At 48.5% G+C, this 20,375-nt stretch overlaps 1 protein-coding gene across 1 annotated transcript in view; it reads left to right on the top strand.

The window, feature by feature from the left end:
* LOC143986527 (NACHT, LRR and PYD domains-containing protein 3-like) overlaps positions 1-20,375 on the top strand; it is a 214,361-nt gene that overhangs the window by 181,880 nt on the left and 12,106 nt on the right. The window contains exon 9 of the mRNA XM_077484885.1: positions 17,193-17,363. Within this exon, the coding sequence (XP_077341011.1) occupies positions 17,193-17,363 (171 nt within the window). The remainder of the gene's footprint in view (positions 1-17,192; positions 17,364-20,375) is intronic.

Genomic DNA, 20,375 nt, shown 5'->3' with positions numbered 1-20,375 from the left:
CAGAGGCTGTGGGCATGGTACAGGAGATGTCAGGGGCTATGGGCATGGTACAGGAGACTTCAGAGGCTGTGGGAATGGTACAGGAGATGTCAGAGGATGCAGGCATGGTACAGAACATGTCAAGATGGCAGAAGCTGCGGGCATGGTACAGGAGATGTCAGAGGCTGTGGGCATGGTACAGGAGATGTCAGAGGCTGTGGGCATGGTACAGGAGATGTCAAGGCTGTGGGCATGGTACAGACTATGTAAAGATGGCAGAGGCTGCGGGCATGGTACAGACTATGTCAAGATGGCAGAGGCTGCGGGCATGGTACAGGAAATGTCAGAGGCTATGGGCATGGTACGGAAGATGTCAAGATGTCAGAGGCTGTGGGCATGGTACAAAAGATGGCATAGGCTGTCGACATGGTACAGATGTCAGAGGATGTGGGCATGGTGCAGAAGATGTCAAGATGTCAGAGGCTATGGGCATGGTACTGGAGGTGTCTGAGGCTGTGGGCATGGTAAAGGAGATGTCAGAGGCTGTGGGTATGGTACAGAATATGTCAAGATGTCAGAGGCTGTGGTCATAGTATTGGAGATGTCAGAGGCTGTGGGCGTGGTACAGAAGACGTCAAGGCTGTGGGCGTGGTACAGAAGATGTCAAGGCTGTGGGCATGGTACAGAAGATGTCAAGATGGCAGAGGCTGTGGGCATGGTACAGGAAATGTCAGAGGCTGTGGGCATGGTACAGAAGATGTCAGAGGCTGTGGGCATGGTAAAGGAGATGTCAGAGGCTGTGGGCATGGTAAATGAGATGTCAGAGGCCTTTGGGCATGGTACATGAGATATCAGAGGCTGTGGGCATGGTAAAGGAGATGTCAGAGGCTGTGGGCATGGTACAGAATATGTCAAGATGTCAGAGGCTGTGGTCATGGTACAGGAGATGTCAGAGGCTGTGGGCGTTGTACAGGAAATGTCAAGGCTGTAGGCATGGTACAGAAGATGTCAAGATGGCAGAGGCTGCAGGCATGGTACAGGAAATGTCAGAGGCCGTGGGCATGGTACAGAAGTTGTCAGAGGCTGTGGACATGGTAAAGCAGATGTCAGAGGCTGTGGGCATGGTACAGACTATGTCAAGATGGCAGAGGCTGTGGTCATGGTACAGGAGATGTCAAGAAGGCAGAGGCTGTGAGCATGGTACAGGAAATGTCAGAGGCTGTGGGCATGGTACAGAAGATGTCAGAGGCTGCGGGCATGGTACAGGAAATGTCAGAGGCTGTGGGCATGATACAGAAGATGTCAGGGGCTGCGGGCATGGCACAGGAAATGTTGGAGGCTTTGGGCATGGTGCAGAAGATGTCAAGATGGCAGAGGCTGCAGGCATAGTAATGGAGATGTCAGAGGCTTTGGGCATGGTGTAGGAGATGTAAGAGGCTGCAGGCATGGTACAGGAGCTTCAGAGGCTGTGGGCATGGTACAGGAGATGTAAGAGGCTGCAGGAATGGTACAGGAGATGTAAGAGGCTGTAGGCATGGTACAGGAGATGTCAGAAGTTGTGGGCATGGTACAGGAGATGTCAGGATGTCAGAGGCTGTGGGCATGGTACAGGAGATGACAGAGGCTGTGGGCATGGTACAGGAGATATAGAAAAAAGAGAACATTAGTCCGCTAAGAGCAGGATAACAAGGGGTTACTAATAGCAACAATAAATAGTTCTAAATTAATTGATTCCAGTTTAAATAACTTAACCAATTTTATTAAAGTATCAAAAATAGAAAAAACCTGTGCAGTTCATAAAAATAATGGTTCTCAATCTAATATAATTAATTGTGTACCCACAGACAATAAGACAAACAGGACATACATAAAACAACACAAAACACTACTCAGGTCCGGTCAAATTGCTTTAGTCCATTGCAACCCACGTATTAGATTACCTACTGAATATTACAGGGTCAAAATTCCCTTTTTCTTCCAATAACTAAACGGTTAATCAATGGACTAAATCAATATTGAGTGGGGGAAGGGAGAGAGTGGATGAGGTAGATAGCTGAAAAATGATGTGTTTAATTAAGACAAATCCTATCTGTAGTTAGTACTAATAATATTGCTATGATAGTCGCACGTCTTCATCCCTTGGTGCTGGAAAGGTTAAACAATGTGCAATAGTGCAATGATAGAAAAAGCCAATGCACAGTAGGAAATCCCATCCAATCCGTGGCATTTAATTGTAACAGCCTTCTATTTAATCACTTCACAACACTTCCAATGCATATTCCAAAGCTGCTGGCTGACATGTCAAGGCTGTGGGCATGGTACAGAAGATGTCAAGATGACAAAGGCTGTGGACATGATACAGAAGTTGTCAGAGGCTGTGGGCATGGTGCATGAGATGTCAGAGGCTGTGGGCATGGTACATAAGATGTCAAGATGGCAGAGGCTGCGGGCATGGTACTGGAGATGTCAGAGGCTGTGGGTATGGTACATGAGATGTCAGAGGCTGTGGGCATGGTACAGGAGATGTCAGAGGCTGTGGGCATTGTACAGGAGATGTCAAGGCTGTGGGCATGGTATAGAAGATGTCAAGATGACAGAGGCTTGCGGGCATGGTACAGGAAATGTCAGAGGCTGTGGGCATGGTACAGAAGATGTCAAGATGTCAGAGGCTATGGGCATGGTACAGAAGATGTCAGAGACTGTGGGCATGGTACGGGAAATGTCAGAGGCTGTGGGCATGGTACAGAAGATGTAAGAGGCTGCGGGCATGGTACAGGAGATGTCGGAGGCTGTGGGCATGGTGCAGAAGATGTCAGTATGGCAGCAGCTGTGGGCATGAAACAGGAGATGTCAGAGGCAGCGGCATGGTACAGAAGATGTCAAGATAGCAGAGGCTTTGAGCATAGTACTGGAGATGTCAGAAGCTGTGGGCATGGTACAGGAGATTTCAGTGGCTGTGGGCATGGTACAGGAGATGTCAGAGGCTGTGGGCATGGTACAGCATATGTCAGAGGCTATGGGCATGGTACAGGAGATGTCATAGGCTGCGGGCATGGTACAGGAGATGTAGGGGCTGTTGGCATGGTGCAAAAGATGTCAAGATGTCAAGATGGCAGACTCTGCGGGCATGGTACTGGAGATGTCAGAGGTTGTGGGCATGGTAAAAGGAGATGTCAGAGGCTGTGGGCATGGTACAGAAGATGTCAAAGGCTGTGGGCATGGTACAGAAGATGTCAAAGGCTGTGGGCATGGTACAGGAGATGTCAAGGCTGTGGGGATGGTACAGGAGATGTCAAGGCTGTGGGGATGGTACAGGAGATGTCAAGATGGCAGAGGCTGTGGGCATGGTACAGGAAATGTCAGAGGCTGTGGGCATGGTACAGAAGATGTCAAGATGTCAGAGGCTGTGGGCATGGTACAGAAGATGTCATAGGCTGCAGGCATGGTACAGGAGATGTAGGGGCTGCAGGCATGGTACAGAAGATGTCAATATGACAGAGGCTGTGGGCATGGTACAGAAGATGTCATAGGCTGTGGGCATGGTACAGGAGATGTAGAGGCTGTGGGCATGGTACAGGAGATGTCAGAAGCTGTGGGCATGGTACAGAAGATATAGAAAAAAGAGAACTTTAGCCCGCTAAGAGCAGGCTAACAAGGGGTTACTAATGGCAACAATAAATAGATCTAAATGAATTGATTCCAGTTTAAATAACAACCAATTTTATTAAAGTTTCAAAAATAGAAGAAAACCTGTGCAGTTCATAAAAGTAATGGCTCTCAATCTAATATGATTAATTGTGTACCCACAGACAATAAGACAAATAGGACATACATAAAACAACACAAAACACTACTCAGGTCCAGACAAATTGCTTTAGTCCATTGCAACCCACATATTAGATAAACAATGTACAATAGTGTAACGATAGAAAAAGCCAATGCACAGTAGGAAATCCCGTCCAATCCGTGGCATTTAATTGTAACATCCTTCTATTTAATCACTTCACCACACTTCCAATGCACATTCCAAAGCGGCCGGCCGACTTGTAATGTTTCAACAACTGGCCACAAGTTATCTCCTTTGTTTATTTAGGCAGACAAAATAACAAGGCAGAATGACATTACTAGTCTCTGATGTGAATAAACAGATAAGATTATCAGCTGCTGTTTCAAAAGGCAACTCAAGTCAGATGCAGGTCAGCGAGTGTTAAGATGTATATCAGCACCACAGTCACCCGAGAATCACGGTGTCGGAATTAGTGATGGACGAACTTCCGACGGGACGTTTTGCGAACGCGGACCGCGAACACGGCCGATAGTTCACGAACCGTAACGTTCGCAGCAGGCCCCATTGACTTCAATGGGAGGCGAACTTTGCAAACCTACAGGTCAAATTTGCAGCCACAAAATAATTACTAGCTGTGCAAACATAGTCCCACCACATGGCCAATGACATAAGACATGTATGAGGTGAATCTGGGATTGACAACTACAAGCATTCTTTTTTTATATGTGAAATTGTTGTGGCAATTCAGGACTGTGGAGCGCATGAAGGCAATGGAGGAGAGGGAAGGTCAGGGTAGGCAAAGAAGAGGGTGCAGGAAATGATCACCAGCAGCGTGACATACAGCAATGACATCTGCACCGTGATAGAGTGATCTGACACCAGCACCGTGATAGAGAGCACTGACATCAACAGCGTGACATACAGCAATGACACCTGCACCGTGATAGAGTGATCTGACACCAGCACCGTGATAGAGAGCACTGACATCAGCAGCGTGACATAAAACACTAACACCAGCACCGTGATATACAGCACTGACAGCAGCACTGTGATAGAGAGCACTGACATCAGCAGTGTGACATACAGCAATGACACCTGCACCGTGATAGAGTGATCTGACACCAGCACCGTGATAGAGAGCACTGACATCAGCAGTGTGACATACAGCAATGACACCTGCACCGTGATAGAGTGATCTGACACCAGCACCGTGATAGAGAGCACTGACATCAGCAGCGTGACATAAAGCACTGACACCAGCACCATGATATACAGCAATGACAGCAGCACCGTGATAGAGAGCACTGACATCAGCAGCGTGACATACAGCAATGACACCTGCACCGTGATAAAGTGATCTGACACCAGCACCGTGATAGAGAGCACTGACATCAGCAGCATGACATACAGCAATGACACCAGCACCGTGATATACAGCACTGACAGCAGCACCGTGATAGAGAGCACTGACATCAGCAGCGTGACATACAGCAATGACACCTGCACTGTGATAGAGTGATCTGACACCAGCACCGTGATAGAGAGCACTGACATCAGCAGCGTGACATAAAGCACTGACACCAGCACCGTGATATACAGCAATGACAGCAGCACCGTGATAGAGAGCACTGACATCAGCATCGTGACATACAGCAATGACACCTGCACCGTGATAGAGTGATCTGACACCAGCACCGTGATAGAGAGCACTGACATCAGCAGCATGACATACAGCAATGACACCTGCACCGTGATAGAGTGATCTGACACCAGCACCGTGATAGAGAGCACTGACATCAGCAGCATGACATAAAGCACTGACACCAGCACCGTGATATACAGCACTGACAGCAGCACCGTGATAGAGAGCACTGACATCAGCAGCGTGACATACAGCAATGACACCTGCACTGTGATAGAGTGATCTGACACCAGCACCGTGATAGAGAGTACTGACATCAGCAGCGTGACATAAAGCACTGACTCCAGCACCGTGATATACAGCAATGACACCAGCACCGTGATAGAGAGCACTGACATCAGCAGCGTGACATAAAGCACTTACACCAGCACTGTGATATACAACACTGACACCTGCACTGTAAGCAGCCCCAGGAGGAAGTCAGCATAGCACAGGGATGATGGGAGCCCCTCATAATGAACATAGCACAGGGATGGTGGGAGCCCCTCATAATGAGCATAGCACAGGGATGGTGGGAGCCCCTCATAATATGCACAGCAGAGGTACAGCCCCAAGAGGAAGTCAGCACAGCACAGGGATGGTGGGAGCCCCTCATAATAAGCAGCCCCAGGAGGATGTCAGCATAGCACAGGGATGGTGGGAGCCCCTCATAATAAGCAGCCCCAGGAGGAAGTCAACACAGCACAGGGATGGTGGGAGCCCCTCATAATGAGCATAGCACAGGGATGGTGGGAGCCCCTCATAATATGCACAACAGAGGTACAGACTCAGGAGGAAGTCAGCACAGCACAGGGATGGTGGGAGCCCCTCATAATAAGCAGCCCCAGGAGGAAGTCAGCACAGCACAGGGATGGTGGGAGCCCTTCATAATAAGCAGCCCCAGTAGAAATATGACACCGCTCAACCTCTTCAAACAGGAGGGCACGGGCATATAGTACGGTGTGCTTTTTTTGGACAAGGAAGTGAGCCAAATGAAGAAAGAAGGTCTGTGTGCTCGATTAAAAAAAATATTTATAGACATATACATGGTCTACTGGCCACATGTGTTAAATTCCTCCGAGATCCATGCCTCATTCATTTTTAGAAATGTGAGGTAGTTAACACTGTCGTGAGCTAGGCGAGTACGCTTATCGGTCACGATCCCCCCTGCTGCGCTGAACGTCCTTTCGGACAGGACACTGGACGAGGGGCAAGCCAACAGTTCGATTGCAAATTGGGCAAGCTCTGTCACTCCTCAGAGCGTCCACATCGGCCGTTAACCCGATGTAGTCGGACACCTGACGGTCTAGGCGTTCCCTGATGCTGGATCCGGATGACACCTGTCGATGGGTCGGCTGAAAGAATGACCTCATATCCGAAGTCACCAACACATCTTCAAACTGGCCTCTTCTTGCAGGCGCTGTTGGATTGGTACTCCTTCTCTGGGAGTGGGAATTGCTCCTCTGCCAGCGCACGCAAAAGCAGAATGCAGCATTTCTCGAAGCAAGGCCTGGAAGGGCTCCATTCTGACAGCCCTCTGTGACGGCGGTAACATTTCCGCCATTTTGTGTTTGTACCGGGGGTCTAAGTACGTTGCCACCCAGTACTGGTCCTTGACCCTTATGCTTTTTATACGGGGTCCCTATTAAAACACTGGAGCATGAAGGCCCCCATTTGCACTAAACTGTAAGCAGTGTGGTGGCCTGGCTCCTGCTCATCATCCAGGATAATGTCGTCCTCTTCATTCTCCTCTCCCCATCCACGCACAACAGGGATCCCAGAAAGGTTTAAAGCATGCTCTTCTTGCTCCTCCTCATCTGCCCCGGCACCATCCTCCTCTGACTCCTCTTCAGACTCCTGCTGTTTACTTGTCTCAGATAGAGTAGCCCCCACTGGGAATTCATCCAGCATTGCTACTTCCTCATCTTCCCGCTCCTGCTCCTCCACAGCTTGATCAATGACAAGACGCAATGCACGCTCCATAAAGAAAGCATAAGGAACCATGTCACTGATGGCGCCATGGCTGCAACTGACCAGTTTGGTGATCTCCTCAAATGGCCGCAGAAGTCTGCATGTGTTGCACATGAGCAGCCACTGGCACGGTGAAAAAAAACCCAGCTCCCCAGAACCTGTTCTGCCGCAGAGTTCATACAGGTAGACGTTAACTGCACGTTTCTGCTGGAGCAGCCTATCAAGCATATAGAAGGTTGAGTTCCATCGCGTCGGGCAATCGCAAATAAGACGTCTGACCGGCAGATTGTGTCACCGCTGAATGTCAGCAAGGCGAGCCATGGCCGTGTAAGATCTTCTGAAATGGGCCAAGATTTTCCTTGCCTGACGCAAGCTGTCCTGGACCCCAGGGTAATTGACAACGAATCGCTGCAAGACCAAGTTTAAGACGTGTGCCATGCATGGCACGTGCGTCATTTTGCCCTGTTTCAATGCGCTAAGCAGATTGGCACCGTTGTCACACACCACTTTACCAACTGTCAAATTGAGCGGTGTTAGTCACTGATCTGCCTGTGAACGCAAAGCTGAAAGGAGTGCCGGGCCAGTGTGGCTCTTGGCTTCCAGGCACAACAGACGCAGCACGGCATGGCAACATCTCACCTGGCATGTCGAATAGGTTCTGGGGAGCTTGGGCGGCGCAGCGGAAGAGACCCTAGCAGTGGAAAAGGAGGAGTCAGCTGAGGAGGAGAGGGAGGAGGATGGAGGAGGAGGAGAAGAAGAGACATGCCTGCATGCAATCCGTGGCGGTAAAACCAAATCTACACGGGTGCCACAGGTTACATGCTTGACGGCCGTCAGAAGGTTCACCCAGTGGGCAGTAAAAGTGATATACCTTCCCTGCCCGTGTTTGCTAGACCACATGTCTGTGGTCAGATGTATCTTGGCACTGACACTGTGTGCCAGAGATACATTCACCTGCCGCTGAACATGGCCATATAGCTCTGGGATGCCCTTCTGTGAGAAATACTTCCTTCCTGGGACCTTCCATTGTGGTGTTCCAATGGCCACAAATTTTCGAAAGGCCTCTGAGTCCACCAGTTTATATGGCAGTAGTTGGCGGGCTATGGGTTCTGACAAGCCAGCCATCAACAGTTGGGCAAGAGGGTTATCCGGCATCATTTTTTTACAATCGAACATTATGCCCACGGAAGCCTGCCTTTTTGCAGAAAAACGTGAGCTTGGCATGATGGAAGGTGGAGTGGAGGATAATTGTGAGGAGAGAGGAGAAGGAGAAGTAGAAGACAAGGCTGGACGGTGAGAGCCTGGAGTGTGGCTTTGTGTGTTCCGTTGCTCCCACTGGGCTCGGTGATGGCTGCTCATGTGCCTTCTTAAGGCGGTCGTCCTTAGGTGAGTGTTGGGCTTACCGTGACTAATGCATTGACTGCAAAGATTGCAGATGGCAACGCTACTGTCAGCAGCGGACACGTTAAAAAAAGCCCCCACTGCGGAGCCATGTGCCGGTGTCCTGGGAGCGCCAGATGTGACCGTACATGGTCGGTGACTCGCTCCTGATACATTTGCAGTCTCCTTTGTCCCTCCTGTGCAATCTAAGTTCCGCCTGCTTCTCCTCCCTATCTGCTGGTCTATATCTCCCTCTGAACTCCCCTCCTCTTCCTCTCTTGTGGGCACCCACGTGACATCACTAGACATGTCATCATCGACGTCACCTTCCCCAACGCTATAAGTAGAGATCTCGGAGTAGGCAGCAACAGCGGGGACCAACCTCCTCCTTGGGCTGATCAGGGTACTGTCGGCAGACTGCTGAGTGGCGGTTGTTGCTACCTCCTCTTCCTGATCCAATACCAAGAGTGGCTGCGCATCAGAAATGTCTTGATATGGATCGGAAAATAATTCCTGTGACTCAAGCGGAAGGTATGTGGTGGTGGTGTTGTTGGTGGTAGTGTGTTTGGGGGTGCACATAGCAGAGAGTGAAGAAGAGGGTGCAGATCGAGAAGATGAGGAGGGTACAGAAGAGTAAGCCTGAGTGAGCCACTCAACCAAGTCTGGTGCGTCCTTTAAAGTAATTGAACGCACCTTCTGCAACTTCCCACTTTGGCTCAAGCCTGTTGCTCCTGCCCTACCCCTACCACCCCTGCGGAAGGGCCGGCCTCTTCCTCTGCCTGTCATTTTTTAAATGACCCTGTGACAAAACTCTCAGTCCCTATACTGATAAAGGACGACTGCAGCAGAAGGGCAGCAGTCAGCAGTAGTACACCTCAACCCTATGTATTTTGGACCTATACCAGTCCTTAGGGAATAGCAGACTGTACCTCACTCAACCCTATGTACTGTAGTACCCTAGACCTTACCAGTCCTTATAAGGACCTTTGTGGAACAAGTAGGTTGTGAATGATTAGCAGACTGTACCTCAGTCCCTATACTGATAAAGGAATACTGCAGTAGTAGGGCAGCAGTCAACAGTAGTGCACCTCAACCCTATGTATTGTGGACCTATACCAGTCCTTAAGGAATAGCAGACTGTACCTCACTTAACCCTATGTACTGTAGTACCCTAGACCTTACCAGTCCTTATAAGGACCTTTGTGGAACAAGTAGGTTGTGAATGATTAGCAGACTGTACCTCAGTCCCTATACTGATAAAGAACCACTGCAGCAGTAGGGCAGCAGTCAGTAGTAGTACACCTCAACCCTATGTATTGTGGACCTATACCAGTCCTTAAGGAATAGCAGACTGTACCTCACTCAACCCTATGTACTGTAGTACCCTATACCTTACCAGTCCTTATAAGGACCTTTGTGGAACAAGTAGGTTGTGAATGATTAGCAGACTGTACCTCAGTCCCTATACTAATAAAGGACCACTGCAGCAGTAGGGCAGCAGTCAGCAGTAGTACACCTCAACCCTATGTATTGTGGACCTATACCAGTCCTTAAGGAATAGCAGACTGTACCTCACTCAACCCTATGTACTGTAGTACCCTATACCTTACCAGTCCTTATAAGGACCTTTGTGGAACAAGTAGGTTGTGAATGATTAGCAGACTGTACCTCAGTCCCTATACTGATAAAGGACTACTGCAGCAGTAGGGCAGCAGTCAGCAGTAGTGCACCTCAACCCTATGTATTGTGGACCTATACCAGTCCTTAAGGAATAGCAGACTGTACCTCACTCAACCCCATGTACTGTAGTACCCTAGACCTTACCAGTCCTTATAAGGACCTTTGTGGAACAAGTAGGTTGTGAGTGATTAGCAGACTGTACCTCAGTCCCTATACTGATAAAGGACTACTGCAGCAGAAGGGCAGCAGTCAAGTATAATATTCTTTCTATATTTGGAAGAAAGAATATTATACGTTTACAAGCCTATTACCATACCAGTCCCGAAAAGAACCTTTGTGGACCTAATAGTATCCTGCCTGTCCCTATTTAAACTGACAAAACAGAGGCTGCTGGAACAATAACTGGAATAGTACTTTTGTGGACCTAATAGTAACAGCTAATGATTAAACTGACTGTCCCTCTCTCTACACTGACAAAAGACAGACTGCTGCAAAAATCAGTAGCACAGCAGTGCCTCAAACCTATATCCTGAACTACACCTAACACCTATACCAGTCCTAAAAAGAACTTTTGTGTACCAAATAGCTAGCGATTTATCTCTTCCTGCTCCACACAGCAACCTCTCCCTATAGTGACAGAAGAAAGAATGTAAAATGGCCGCCGGATCGGGTCTATTTATAAGTTAGGGGGAATGTCCAAGTGTCCATGTGCTGTAATGTCTCAATTGGCTGTCCTGTACCCTATGATGGATGTGTCATCATAGATCAAAGTTCTTTTACACAGTAAACACGGAAGTCCGCCGGGCGAACGGCGGCAATAGTGCGCCGATCGCACGGACGGCAAACAGCCGAAATTCGCTGAGAAAACGACCGCCGGGCGAACCGTTCGGCCATCCCTAGTCGGAATCCACTGCAGTATCCGTCTGTAGATCACCTGGCTGCCTATCAGCTGGTATCCCATATGTTGGAAAGTAAAGTAGATCACCTCCAGTCATATATCTGCCAATGATAGTAGGACAAACCCCCAAAAATTCTTCAAATATATTAATAGTAAAAAGGTCAAGTATGAGCATGTAGCCCCTTTACAAAATAATCTGGAGTGGGTGACTGGGGACAAAGTGAAAGCTAACTTATTAAATACTTTCTTCAGCTCTGTGTATACAAAGGAGCATGGGGGAGCTCATGTCCATAATGGGGGTGGTAGTAACGCAGCCCCAAATCCACAATGGCACAAAAGTGATCTGGTCCAGAAATATTTGGACAGAATAAAGGTGGATAAAGCACCTGGACCTGATGGCATCCACCCACGGATCCTAAAATAATTGAGCTCTGTAATTTCAAAGCCATTGTATCTAATTTTTAAGGACTCATTAATGACAGGAATAGTACCACTGGATTGGCGCACAGCCAATGTGGTGTCTATATTTAAAAAGGGAACAAAGTCTTTACCAAGTAACTATAGACCTGTTAGTTTAACTTCTATAGTTGGGAAGATACTGGAGAGATTAATAAAAGACCACATAGGCGAGTTCTTGCAGGAAAAAAAAAAATTTTAAGCAACAGACAGCATGGCTTCATGAAAGACAGAAGTTGTCAGACAAACCTGATTTCTTTTTATGAAGAGGTAAGTAAAACCTTGGACAGAGGGGTGGCGGTGGACGTGGTATACTCGGACAGAAGGGGGGCAGTGGATGTGGTATACTTGGATTTTGCAAAAGCATTTGATACAATTCCGCACACACGGCTCATGTGTAAGGTAAAGTCTACAGGTTTGGAAATATCAGTTTGTAGATGGATAGAAATCTGGCTAAAAGACAGAATTCAGAGAGTATGATTCTTACTCTGAATGGTCTAAGGTTATCAGTGGTGTACCCTAAGGGTCAGTGTTGGGATCCTTACTTTTTAATATCTTTATAAATGATATTGGGTCTGGGAGCAAAAGTAACATTTCCGTCTTTGCAGATGACACCGAGCTATGCGGTGGAATAACGTCCTTACAGGATGTCTTCAATTTACAAGCCAACCTCAATGCTCTGTCTAATTGGGTGACTATGTGGCAGATGAGGTTTAATGTTGAGAAATTTAAAGTTCTGCACTTGTGGGCTAAGAATATGCATCATACATGCTAGGGGGAGTACAACTGGGGGATCCATAGTGGAGAAGGATCTGGGGGTTTTGGTAAATCATAAGCTCAATAATAGCATGCAATGCCAAGCTGCGGTTTCCAAAGCAAGCAAAGTCCTTTCCTGTATTAAGAGAGGTATGGACTCCAGAGAGAGAGATATCATTTTGCCCCTGTACAAATCATTAGTCTGACCCCATTCACACCTGAGCGTTTTGTAGCTTGACGCCTGAAGCTACAAAACGCTGGAGGGGAAAAAATCCATTATTCTCAATGGAGATGGTTCACATCTCCACTCCAAGTCGCCTGAAGCCCTACGCCTGAATCTCAAACAAGTTCCGGACCCTTTTTTGTCGTGCGAATCGGGCTGATTTGGGCGTTTTTCTTCTTTTAACATTGGTGACCTTTTTCCCTGCACAAATTTGTGGCAAATCGAGGTAAAAAACGCTGCAAAAAACGCTTGAAAACGCTACGCTCAGGTGTGAATGCAGCCTAAGACCTCATCTGGAATATGCAGTTCAGTTTTGGGGACCAGTTCTCAAAAAGGATATCAGGGAACTGGAGAAAGTGCAGAGAAGGACAACCAAACTGATAAGAGGCATGGAGGAACTCAGCTATGAGGAAAGATTAGAGGAACTGAATTTATTCTCTTGATAAGAGGAGATTAAGGGGGGATATGATCAACACGTTTAAATATATAAGGGGTCCATATAGTGAACTTGGTGTTGAGTTATTCACTTTACAGTCAACAAAGAGGACAAGGGGGCACTCTGTACATCTAGAGGAAAAGAGATTTCATCTTCAAATACGGAAAGGTTTCTTCACAGTAAGAGCTGTGAAAATGTGGAATTGACTCCCTGCTGAGGTGGTTCTGGCTGGCTCAGTGGATTGCTTTAAGAAAAGCCTGGATTATTTCCTAAGTGTACATAATATAACTGGGTACTAACATTTACAGGTAAAGTTGATCCGGGGAAAAACAGATTGCCTCTTGGGGGATCAGGAAGGAATTTTTTCCCCTGCTTTAGCAAATTGGATCATGCCCTGCTGGGGTTTTTTGCCTTCCTCTGGATCAACTGTGGGTATAGAATTGGGTATATGGGATTGTATGATATTATTATGATAGAACTGGATGGACATGTGCCTTTTTTCAACCTGACCAACTATGTAACTATATATGCCGATAGTATCACACTGACACTGCATCAGTTGTTATCTCATGCAGTGTCAGTGTGATAGTATCGGCATATTTTGGCAGATATATGACTGGAGGCGATCTACTTTACTTTCCAACATTGACTAAAATTGAGTTTATTGGATTTTTCTTATAACAAAAAGTAGGAATATATATTTTTTCAATATTTTTTGTCTTTTTTCATTTATATTGCAAAAAATAAAATTCCCAGAGCTGATAAAACACCACCAAAATAAGCTCTATTTGTAGGAAAAAAGGACACAAATGTTGTTTGTGTACAGGATTGCATGACTGCACAATTACCAGATAAAGCAGTGCAGTGCCAAATTGTAAAAAGTTCTCTGGTCATTAAGGGGGTAAAACCTTCCGGGGCTGAAGTGGTTAAGGTAAAAAAACGTCATCCTTTTCATTCTCTGTAATAATTCCTGTAACATCCTAGTATATGAGCTATATCTATGGAGATGATATCTGATTGGTGGAGACACTAAAGAATGGGGGATGGAAGAATAAAGTGCTTTAATGTGAAGTGTCCCCCATGTGAATGTAGAATCCCATTGTAAATGTGGAATATCCACCAATATAGTACTTGTATCTCTAATATATCCCAGAAGTCTCAGCACTAAAGGCTGGAAATGTATATCCACCCCTCCCCCCCTACATTCTCTATAAGGCCGCGTACACACGGGGGGACTGTTCGCTCAACCTTGTCCGCTGAACAGTGTTTCAGCGGACAGTCCGCTCGTGTGTGGGGCTTCAGCGGACAGTTTCAGCGGACAGTCTCCTGAACAAGGTTTTTCGGAATTTCCGAAAAACTGTCCGCTGAAACTTTGTTTGAGCGAACAGTTGCCGCGTGTGTAGGCTTGTTCGCTCAACTTTTGAAATGAGCACTTTTCCCGCACGGAGAAAAGTCCGCCCATTTCGAGCGCGTGTACAGGTAGGAGGGGCCCACGAAGGAGACGTCGCGGGCACCGCCGCCTGGAATGGACTTAAAGGGACACCCAACGCCGAAAAAAATCGGCGTGGGGGTTCCCCCAAAGTCCACAACAGACCCTTGTCCGAGCACGCTACCCGGCCGGCCAGGAAAGGGGGGGCGAGCGAGCGCCCCCCCCCCTCCTGAGCCGTACCAGGCCGCGTGCCCTCAACATGGGGGGTGCCTTGGGGAAGGGGGGCCGCGCGGCCCCCCCACCCCAAAGCACCTTGTCCCCATGTTGATGAGGACAAGGGCCTCTTCCCGACAACCCTGGCCGTTGGTTGTCGGGGTCTGCGGGCGGGGGGCTTATCGGAATCCGGGAGCCCCCTTTAAGAAGGGGGCCCCCGGATACCGGCCCCCCACCCTATGTGAATGAGTATGGGGTACAATGTACCCCTACCCATTCACCTGTGAAAAAAGTACAAAAAAAAACACAACACAGGGTTAAAATATTTTATTGCACAGCTCCGGGGGTCTTCCGTCTTCGGGGGTCTTCTCCGGACTCCTCCGCTATCTTCTTGTAGCTCTTTTAGTAGCGGAGGAGTCCGGCTTTCTTCCTCCCCGCCGCCGCCCTCTTCTTCCGACTTCGGGGGTCTTGTCCCCCTCTTCGGTTCTTCTGCCGGGCCACCGCGCCTTCTTATAGCTCTTTTAGAGGCGGTGGCCCGGTCTTCTGTCGCCGCTGTCGCCGCCTTCCGTTCTTCTTCTTCTTCTCCAGGAGCTGTTGACACGACGCTCTCTCCGGCCGGAATGCCAGAGCCGCCCTGCGCTGCCACTTATATAGTGCCAATGGGGCGGTGTCACATGGTATATGTCACATGGGTTGGTCACATGGGTTGATGTCACATGGTGACCCCCGCCCCCTTACGATGTCATAGTCCCCATGTGACATCAACCCATGTGACATATACCATGTGACACCGCCCCATTGGCACTATATAAGTGGCAGCGCAGGGCGGCTCTGGCATTCCGGCCGGAGAGAGCGTCGTGTCAACATCTCCTGGAGAAGAAGAAGAAGAAGAAGAAGAACGGAAGGCGGCGACAGCGGCGACAGCAGACCGGGCCACCGCCTCTAAAAGAGCTATAAGAAGGCGCGGTGGCCCGGCAGAAGAACCGAAGAGGGGGACAAGACCCCCGAAGTCGGAAGAAGAGGCCGGCGGCGGGGAGGAAGAAAGCCGGACTCCTCCGCTACTAAAAGAGCTACAAGAAGATAGCGGAGGAGTCCGGAGAAGACCCCCGAAGACGGAAGACCCCCGGAGCTGTGCAATAAAATATTTTAACCCTGTGTTGTGTTTTTTTTTGTACTTTTTTCACAGGTGAATGGGTAGGGGTACATTGTACCCCATACTCATTCACATAGGGTGGGGGGCCGGTATCCGGGGGCCCCCTTCTTAAAGGGGGCTCCCGGATTCCGATAAGCCCCCCGCCCGCAGACCCCGACAACCAACGGCCAGGGTTGTCGGGAAGAGGCCCTTGTCCTCATCAACATGGGGACAAGGTGCTTTGGGGTGGGGGGGCCGCGCGGCCCCCCCTTCCCCAAGGCACCCCCCATGTTGAGGGCACACGGCCTGGTATGGCTCAGGAGGGGGGCGCGCTCGCTCGCCCCCCCTTTCCTGGCCGGCCGGGTAGCGTGCTCAGACAAGGGTCTGTTGTGGACTTTGGGGGAACCCCCACGCCGATTTTTTTCGGCGTTGGGTGTCCCTTTAAGTCCATTCCAGGCGGCGGTGCCCACAACGTCTCCTTCGCGGGCCCCGCCTACCTGTACACGCGCTCGAAATGGGCGGACTTGCCTCCGCCTTATGTGGGCGAGTCCGTTCATTTCAAAAGTTGAGCGAACTGTTTGGCAAACAGTCCGCTGAAACAGTCCGCTCAAAAAGTGCCGTGTGTAGGCAAGTCCGCTCATGCAAATTTTGAGCGGACTGTTGCGGCAACTGTTTGACGAACAAAGTTTCAGCGAACAGTCCCCGCGTGTGTACGCGGCCTAAGGGATCCTATTCCTGCCAAAATCTGGTGATCTTCAATGGGAACTCCTGATTGGTGGACTTTAGGAAGGTGATGGAATATTGGGGTCACTGGGGTAGCACCCATCAGAAATTCTGCTGTTTTATTTCATAAACCCCCCAGATCCTTTCCTTTATCTATCAATTTCAGAAGCCCCTGTATGAGACACTGTGCGAGGTCCTGCTTAATAACCAGGTACATAAGGGGGTGACTGAGCTGTCACAGCGCCCCCTCGTTATACTGTGTAGACATAAGTACTACAACAGCTTCACCTTTATCAGCTTCCCTAATAAGAAGATCTTTTCTCTGTATAACATTCTGTATATCCTGATATTCCACTCTAGTGATGTCATGTTACTTTTCACTAAATGGGAATAATTCCTCATATTCATCTTATAAAATAATATCATGTGTCTGGATTTGTCTCTGCAGGTTGGAGGGATGTGGTGTGACTTCCTCTGGCTGGGATGATCTCCGATCCATTCTTATCAATAATCGATCCCTCACCACACTGGATTTATCATGGAATAATCTGGAAGACTCTGGAATAAAACTTCTATGTGAGGGGCTCAGAGATCCTGGCTGTACTCTGCAGTGGCTGATGTGAGAATTATCCTATAAATGATATAATATTCTGCAGGATTCCGGTATAAATCTTCTATGTGAGGGATCCAGACATGTCACCTAGATGAAAGTTATACAAAGACAGACCTCTGATTGGCCGGTTACACTGGGAGTTCACATCATAGTCCTTCAGGTCACTCGCTGTTATTGGCTTTCATCCCCTCCCCCCTCCACTGACTATCAGAGATCAGACTTTGGCTGGGGTCACACTGGAGGTCACAGCGGGTCACAGCAGGGGGTCCAGTGTGTCTCCATTCACCATTTCAGGTCCGATTTCTGTCTGAATTTTTGGCAGAATTCAGACCTGAAACAGACCAGAAGACGCACAGGACTCCATATTCTCTTCATTCAGTGACCAATCATAGACAGATGGTCCTCAATTAGAATCTGGAAGGACACAGCGAGTCTCTAGACCAGAAGTGACCCCTAGATGCCAATAAAATCCCCCCATCCTTGTAGATATAAAATTGTCACCTCACTGAGCCTCAAAGAGAAGTCCTAGTCATTTCATCTACAAGCCCAGCAGGTGACGAGGCCGATACAGGGAGAAGACCCCGAACTGTCTGCCAGACATTGATTTATATCAGAGATCAGAGGAATCTATTTTATCTCTCATACAAAATAAAATATTAGTTGCAGAGAGAAGGAAATAATTGCCCCTGATTGTAGACATGTTGGGGTACATGTACATATAACATTGTATGTGTAGTGAGGATAGAATCCAGGAGAACCCCCAGAATGGTTCTATGGGGTCTGATCACACCAGACAAGCTCTGATTGGTCTTGTTAGGATCAGACTGACATGCTGGTGTTGAAAATCCAATCCTCATCCATCAGAACCATTCAGGGTCCATTTAGCTCTGGTTCCTTCAGAACACAGGACCGGCTTGTGGGCTGGGCAGGGAATACCCCGCAGGGTTGATTGGTTGATGGTTAAACTCCACCCACATCCATAAATTGAGGATCCTGAGATATGGACGGGGTGATTCCCATGGTGCCGGTCTAACCGGTGAATAGCGGATGTTCCTGACTAGTGATGGCCCGAACCTCCGACGGGACGTTTCGCGAATGCGGACCACGAACGAGGCCGACCGTTCGCGAAACCGAACGTTCGCGGTGGGCCCCATTGACTTCAATGGGAGGCGAACGTTTCAAACCTTTAGGTCGAATTTGCAGACACGAGGTAATTATTAGCAGGGCAAACATAGTCCCACCACATGGCCAATGACATAATACATGTATGAGGTGAATTTGGGATCGATAACTACAAGCATTCTTTTTTTATATGGGAAATTGTTCTGACAATTCAGGACTGTGGAGCGCATGAAGGCAATGGAGGAGAGGGAAGGTCAGGGACCAGGGTAGGCAAAGAAGAGGGTTCAGGAGATGATCACCAGCAGCGTCACATACAGCAATGACACATGCACCGTGATAGAGGCATCCGACAACAGCACCGTGATAGAGGGCACTGACATCAGAAGCGTGACATACAGCAATGACACATGCACCGTGATAGAGGCATCTGACAACAGCACCGTGATAGAGGGCACTGACATCAGAAGCGTGACATACAGCACTGACATCAGCACCGTGATATACAGCACTGACAGCAGCACCGTGATAGAGAGCACTGACATCAGCAGCATGACATACAGCACTGACATCAGCACAGTGATATACAGCACTGACATCAGCACCGTGATAGAGAGTACTGACATCAGAAGCGTGACATTAAGCATTAACACCAGCACCGTGACATACAGCATTGACAGCAACACCGTGATAGAGAGTACTGACATCAGAAGCGTGACATTAAGCACTGACATCAGCACCGTGATATACAGCACTGACAGCAGCACCGTGATAGAGGGCACTGACATCAGAAGCGTGACATACAGCACTGACATCAGCACAGTGATATACAGCACTGACAGCAGCACCGTGATAGAGAGTACTGACATCAGAAGCGTGACATTAAGCACTGACATCAGCACTGTGATATACAGCACTGACAGCAGCACCGTGATAGAGAGTACTGACATCAGAAGCGTGACATTAAGCACTTACATCAGCACAGTGATATACAGCACTGACAGCAGCACCGTGATAGAGAGTACTGACATCAGAAGCGTGACATTAAGCACTGACATCAGCACTGTGATATACAGCACTGACAGCAGCACCGTGATAGAGAGTACTGACATCAGAAGTGTGACATTAAGCACTGACATCAGCACCGTGATATACAGCACTGACAGCAGCACTGTAAGCAGCCCCAGGAGGAAGTCAGCACAGCACAGGGATGGTGTGATCCCCTCATAGTAAGCAGGCCCAGGAGAAACTCAGCACAGCACAGGGATGGTCTTCCTCTGCCTGCCCTATACTGCAGGACTGCTGCAGTATAGGGCAGCGGTCAGCAGTGGTGCACCTCAACCCTATCTATTGTGGACCGATAGCGGTCCTTACAGAACAGCAGACTGTACCGCACTCAACCCTATGTACTGTAGCACCCTAGACCAAGTTACCAGTCCTTATAGGAACTTTTGTGGACCAAGCAGGTTGTGTGTTAGTGATTAGCAGACTGTACGTTAGTCCCTATACCAATGAAGGACTGCTGCAGTATAGGGCAGCGGTCAGCAGTAGTGCACCTCAACCCTATCTATTGTGGACCGATAGCGGTCCTTACAGAACAGCAGACTGTACCGCACTCAACCCTATGTACTGTAGCACCCTAGACCAAGTTACCAGTCCTTATAGGAACTTTTGTGGACCAAGCAGGTTGTGTGTTAGTGATTAGCAGACTGTATGTCAGTCCCTATACCAATGAAGGACTGCTGCAGTATAGGGCAGCAGTCAGCAGTAGTGCACCTCAACCCTATCTATTGTGGACCGATAGCGGTCCTTACAGAACAGCAGACTGTACCGCACTCAACCCTATGTACTGTAGCACCCTAGACCAAGTTACCAGTCCTTATAAGAACTTTTGTGGAC

The sequence above is a fragment of the Lithobates pipiens genome, unplaced genomic scaffold (genome assembly GCF_037356315.1).
Source record: "Lithobates pipiens isolate NorthernLeopardFrog02 unplaced genomic scaffold, aLitPip1_a1.2 Scaffold_167, whole genome shotgun sequence".
Lineage (NCBI taxonomy): Eukaryota > Metazoa > Chordata > Amphibia > Anura > Ranidae > Lithobates > Lithobates pipiens.
The sequence above is the reverse complement of the archived record's forward strand: the minus strand, read 5'-3'. Positions and strand labels throughout refer to the sequence as shown.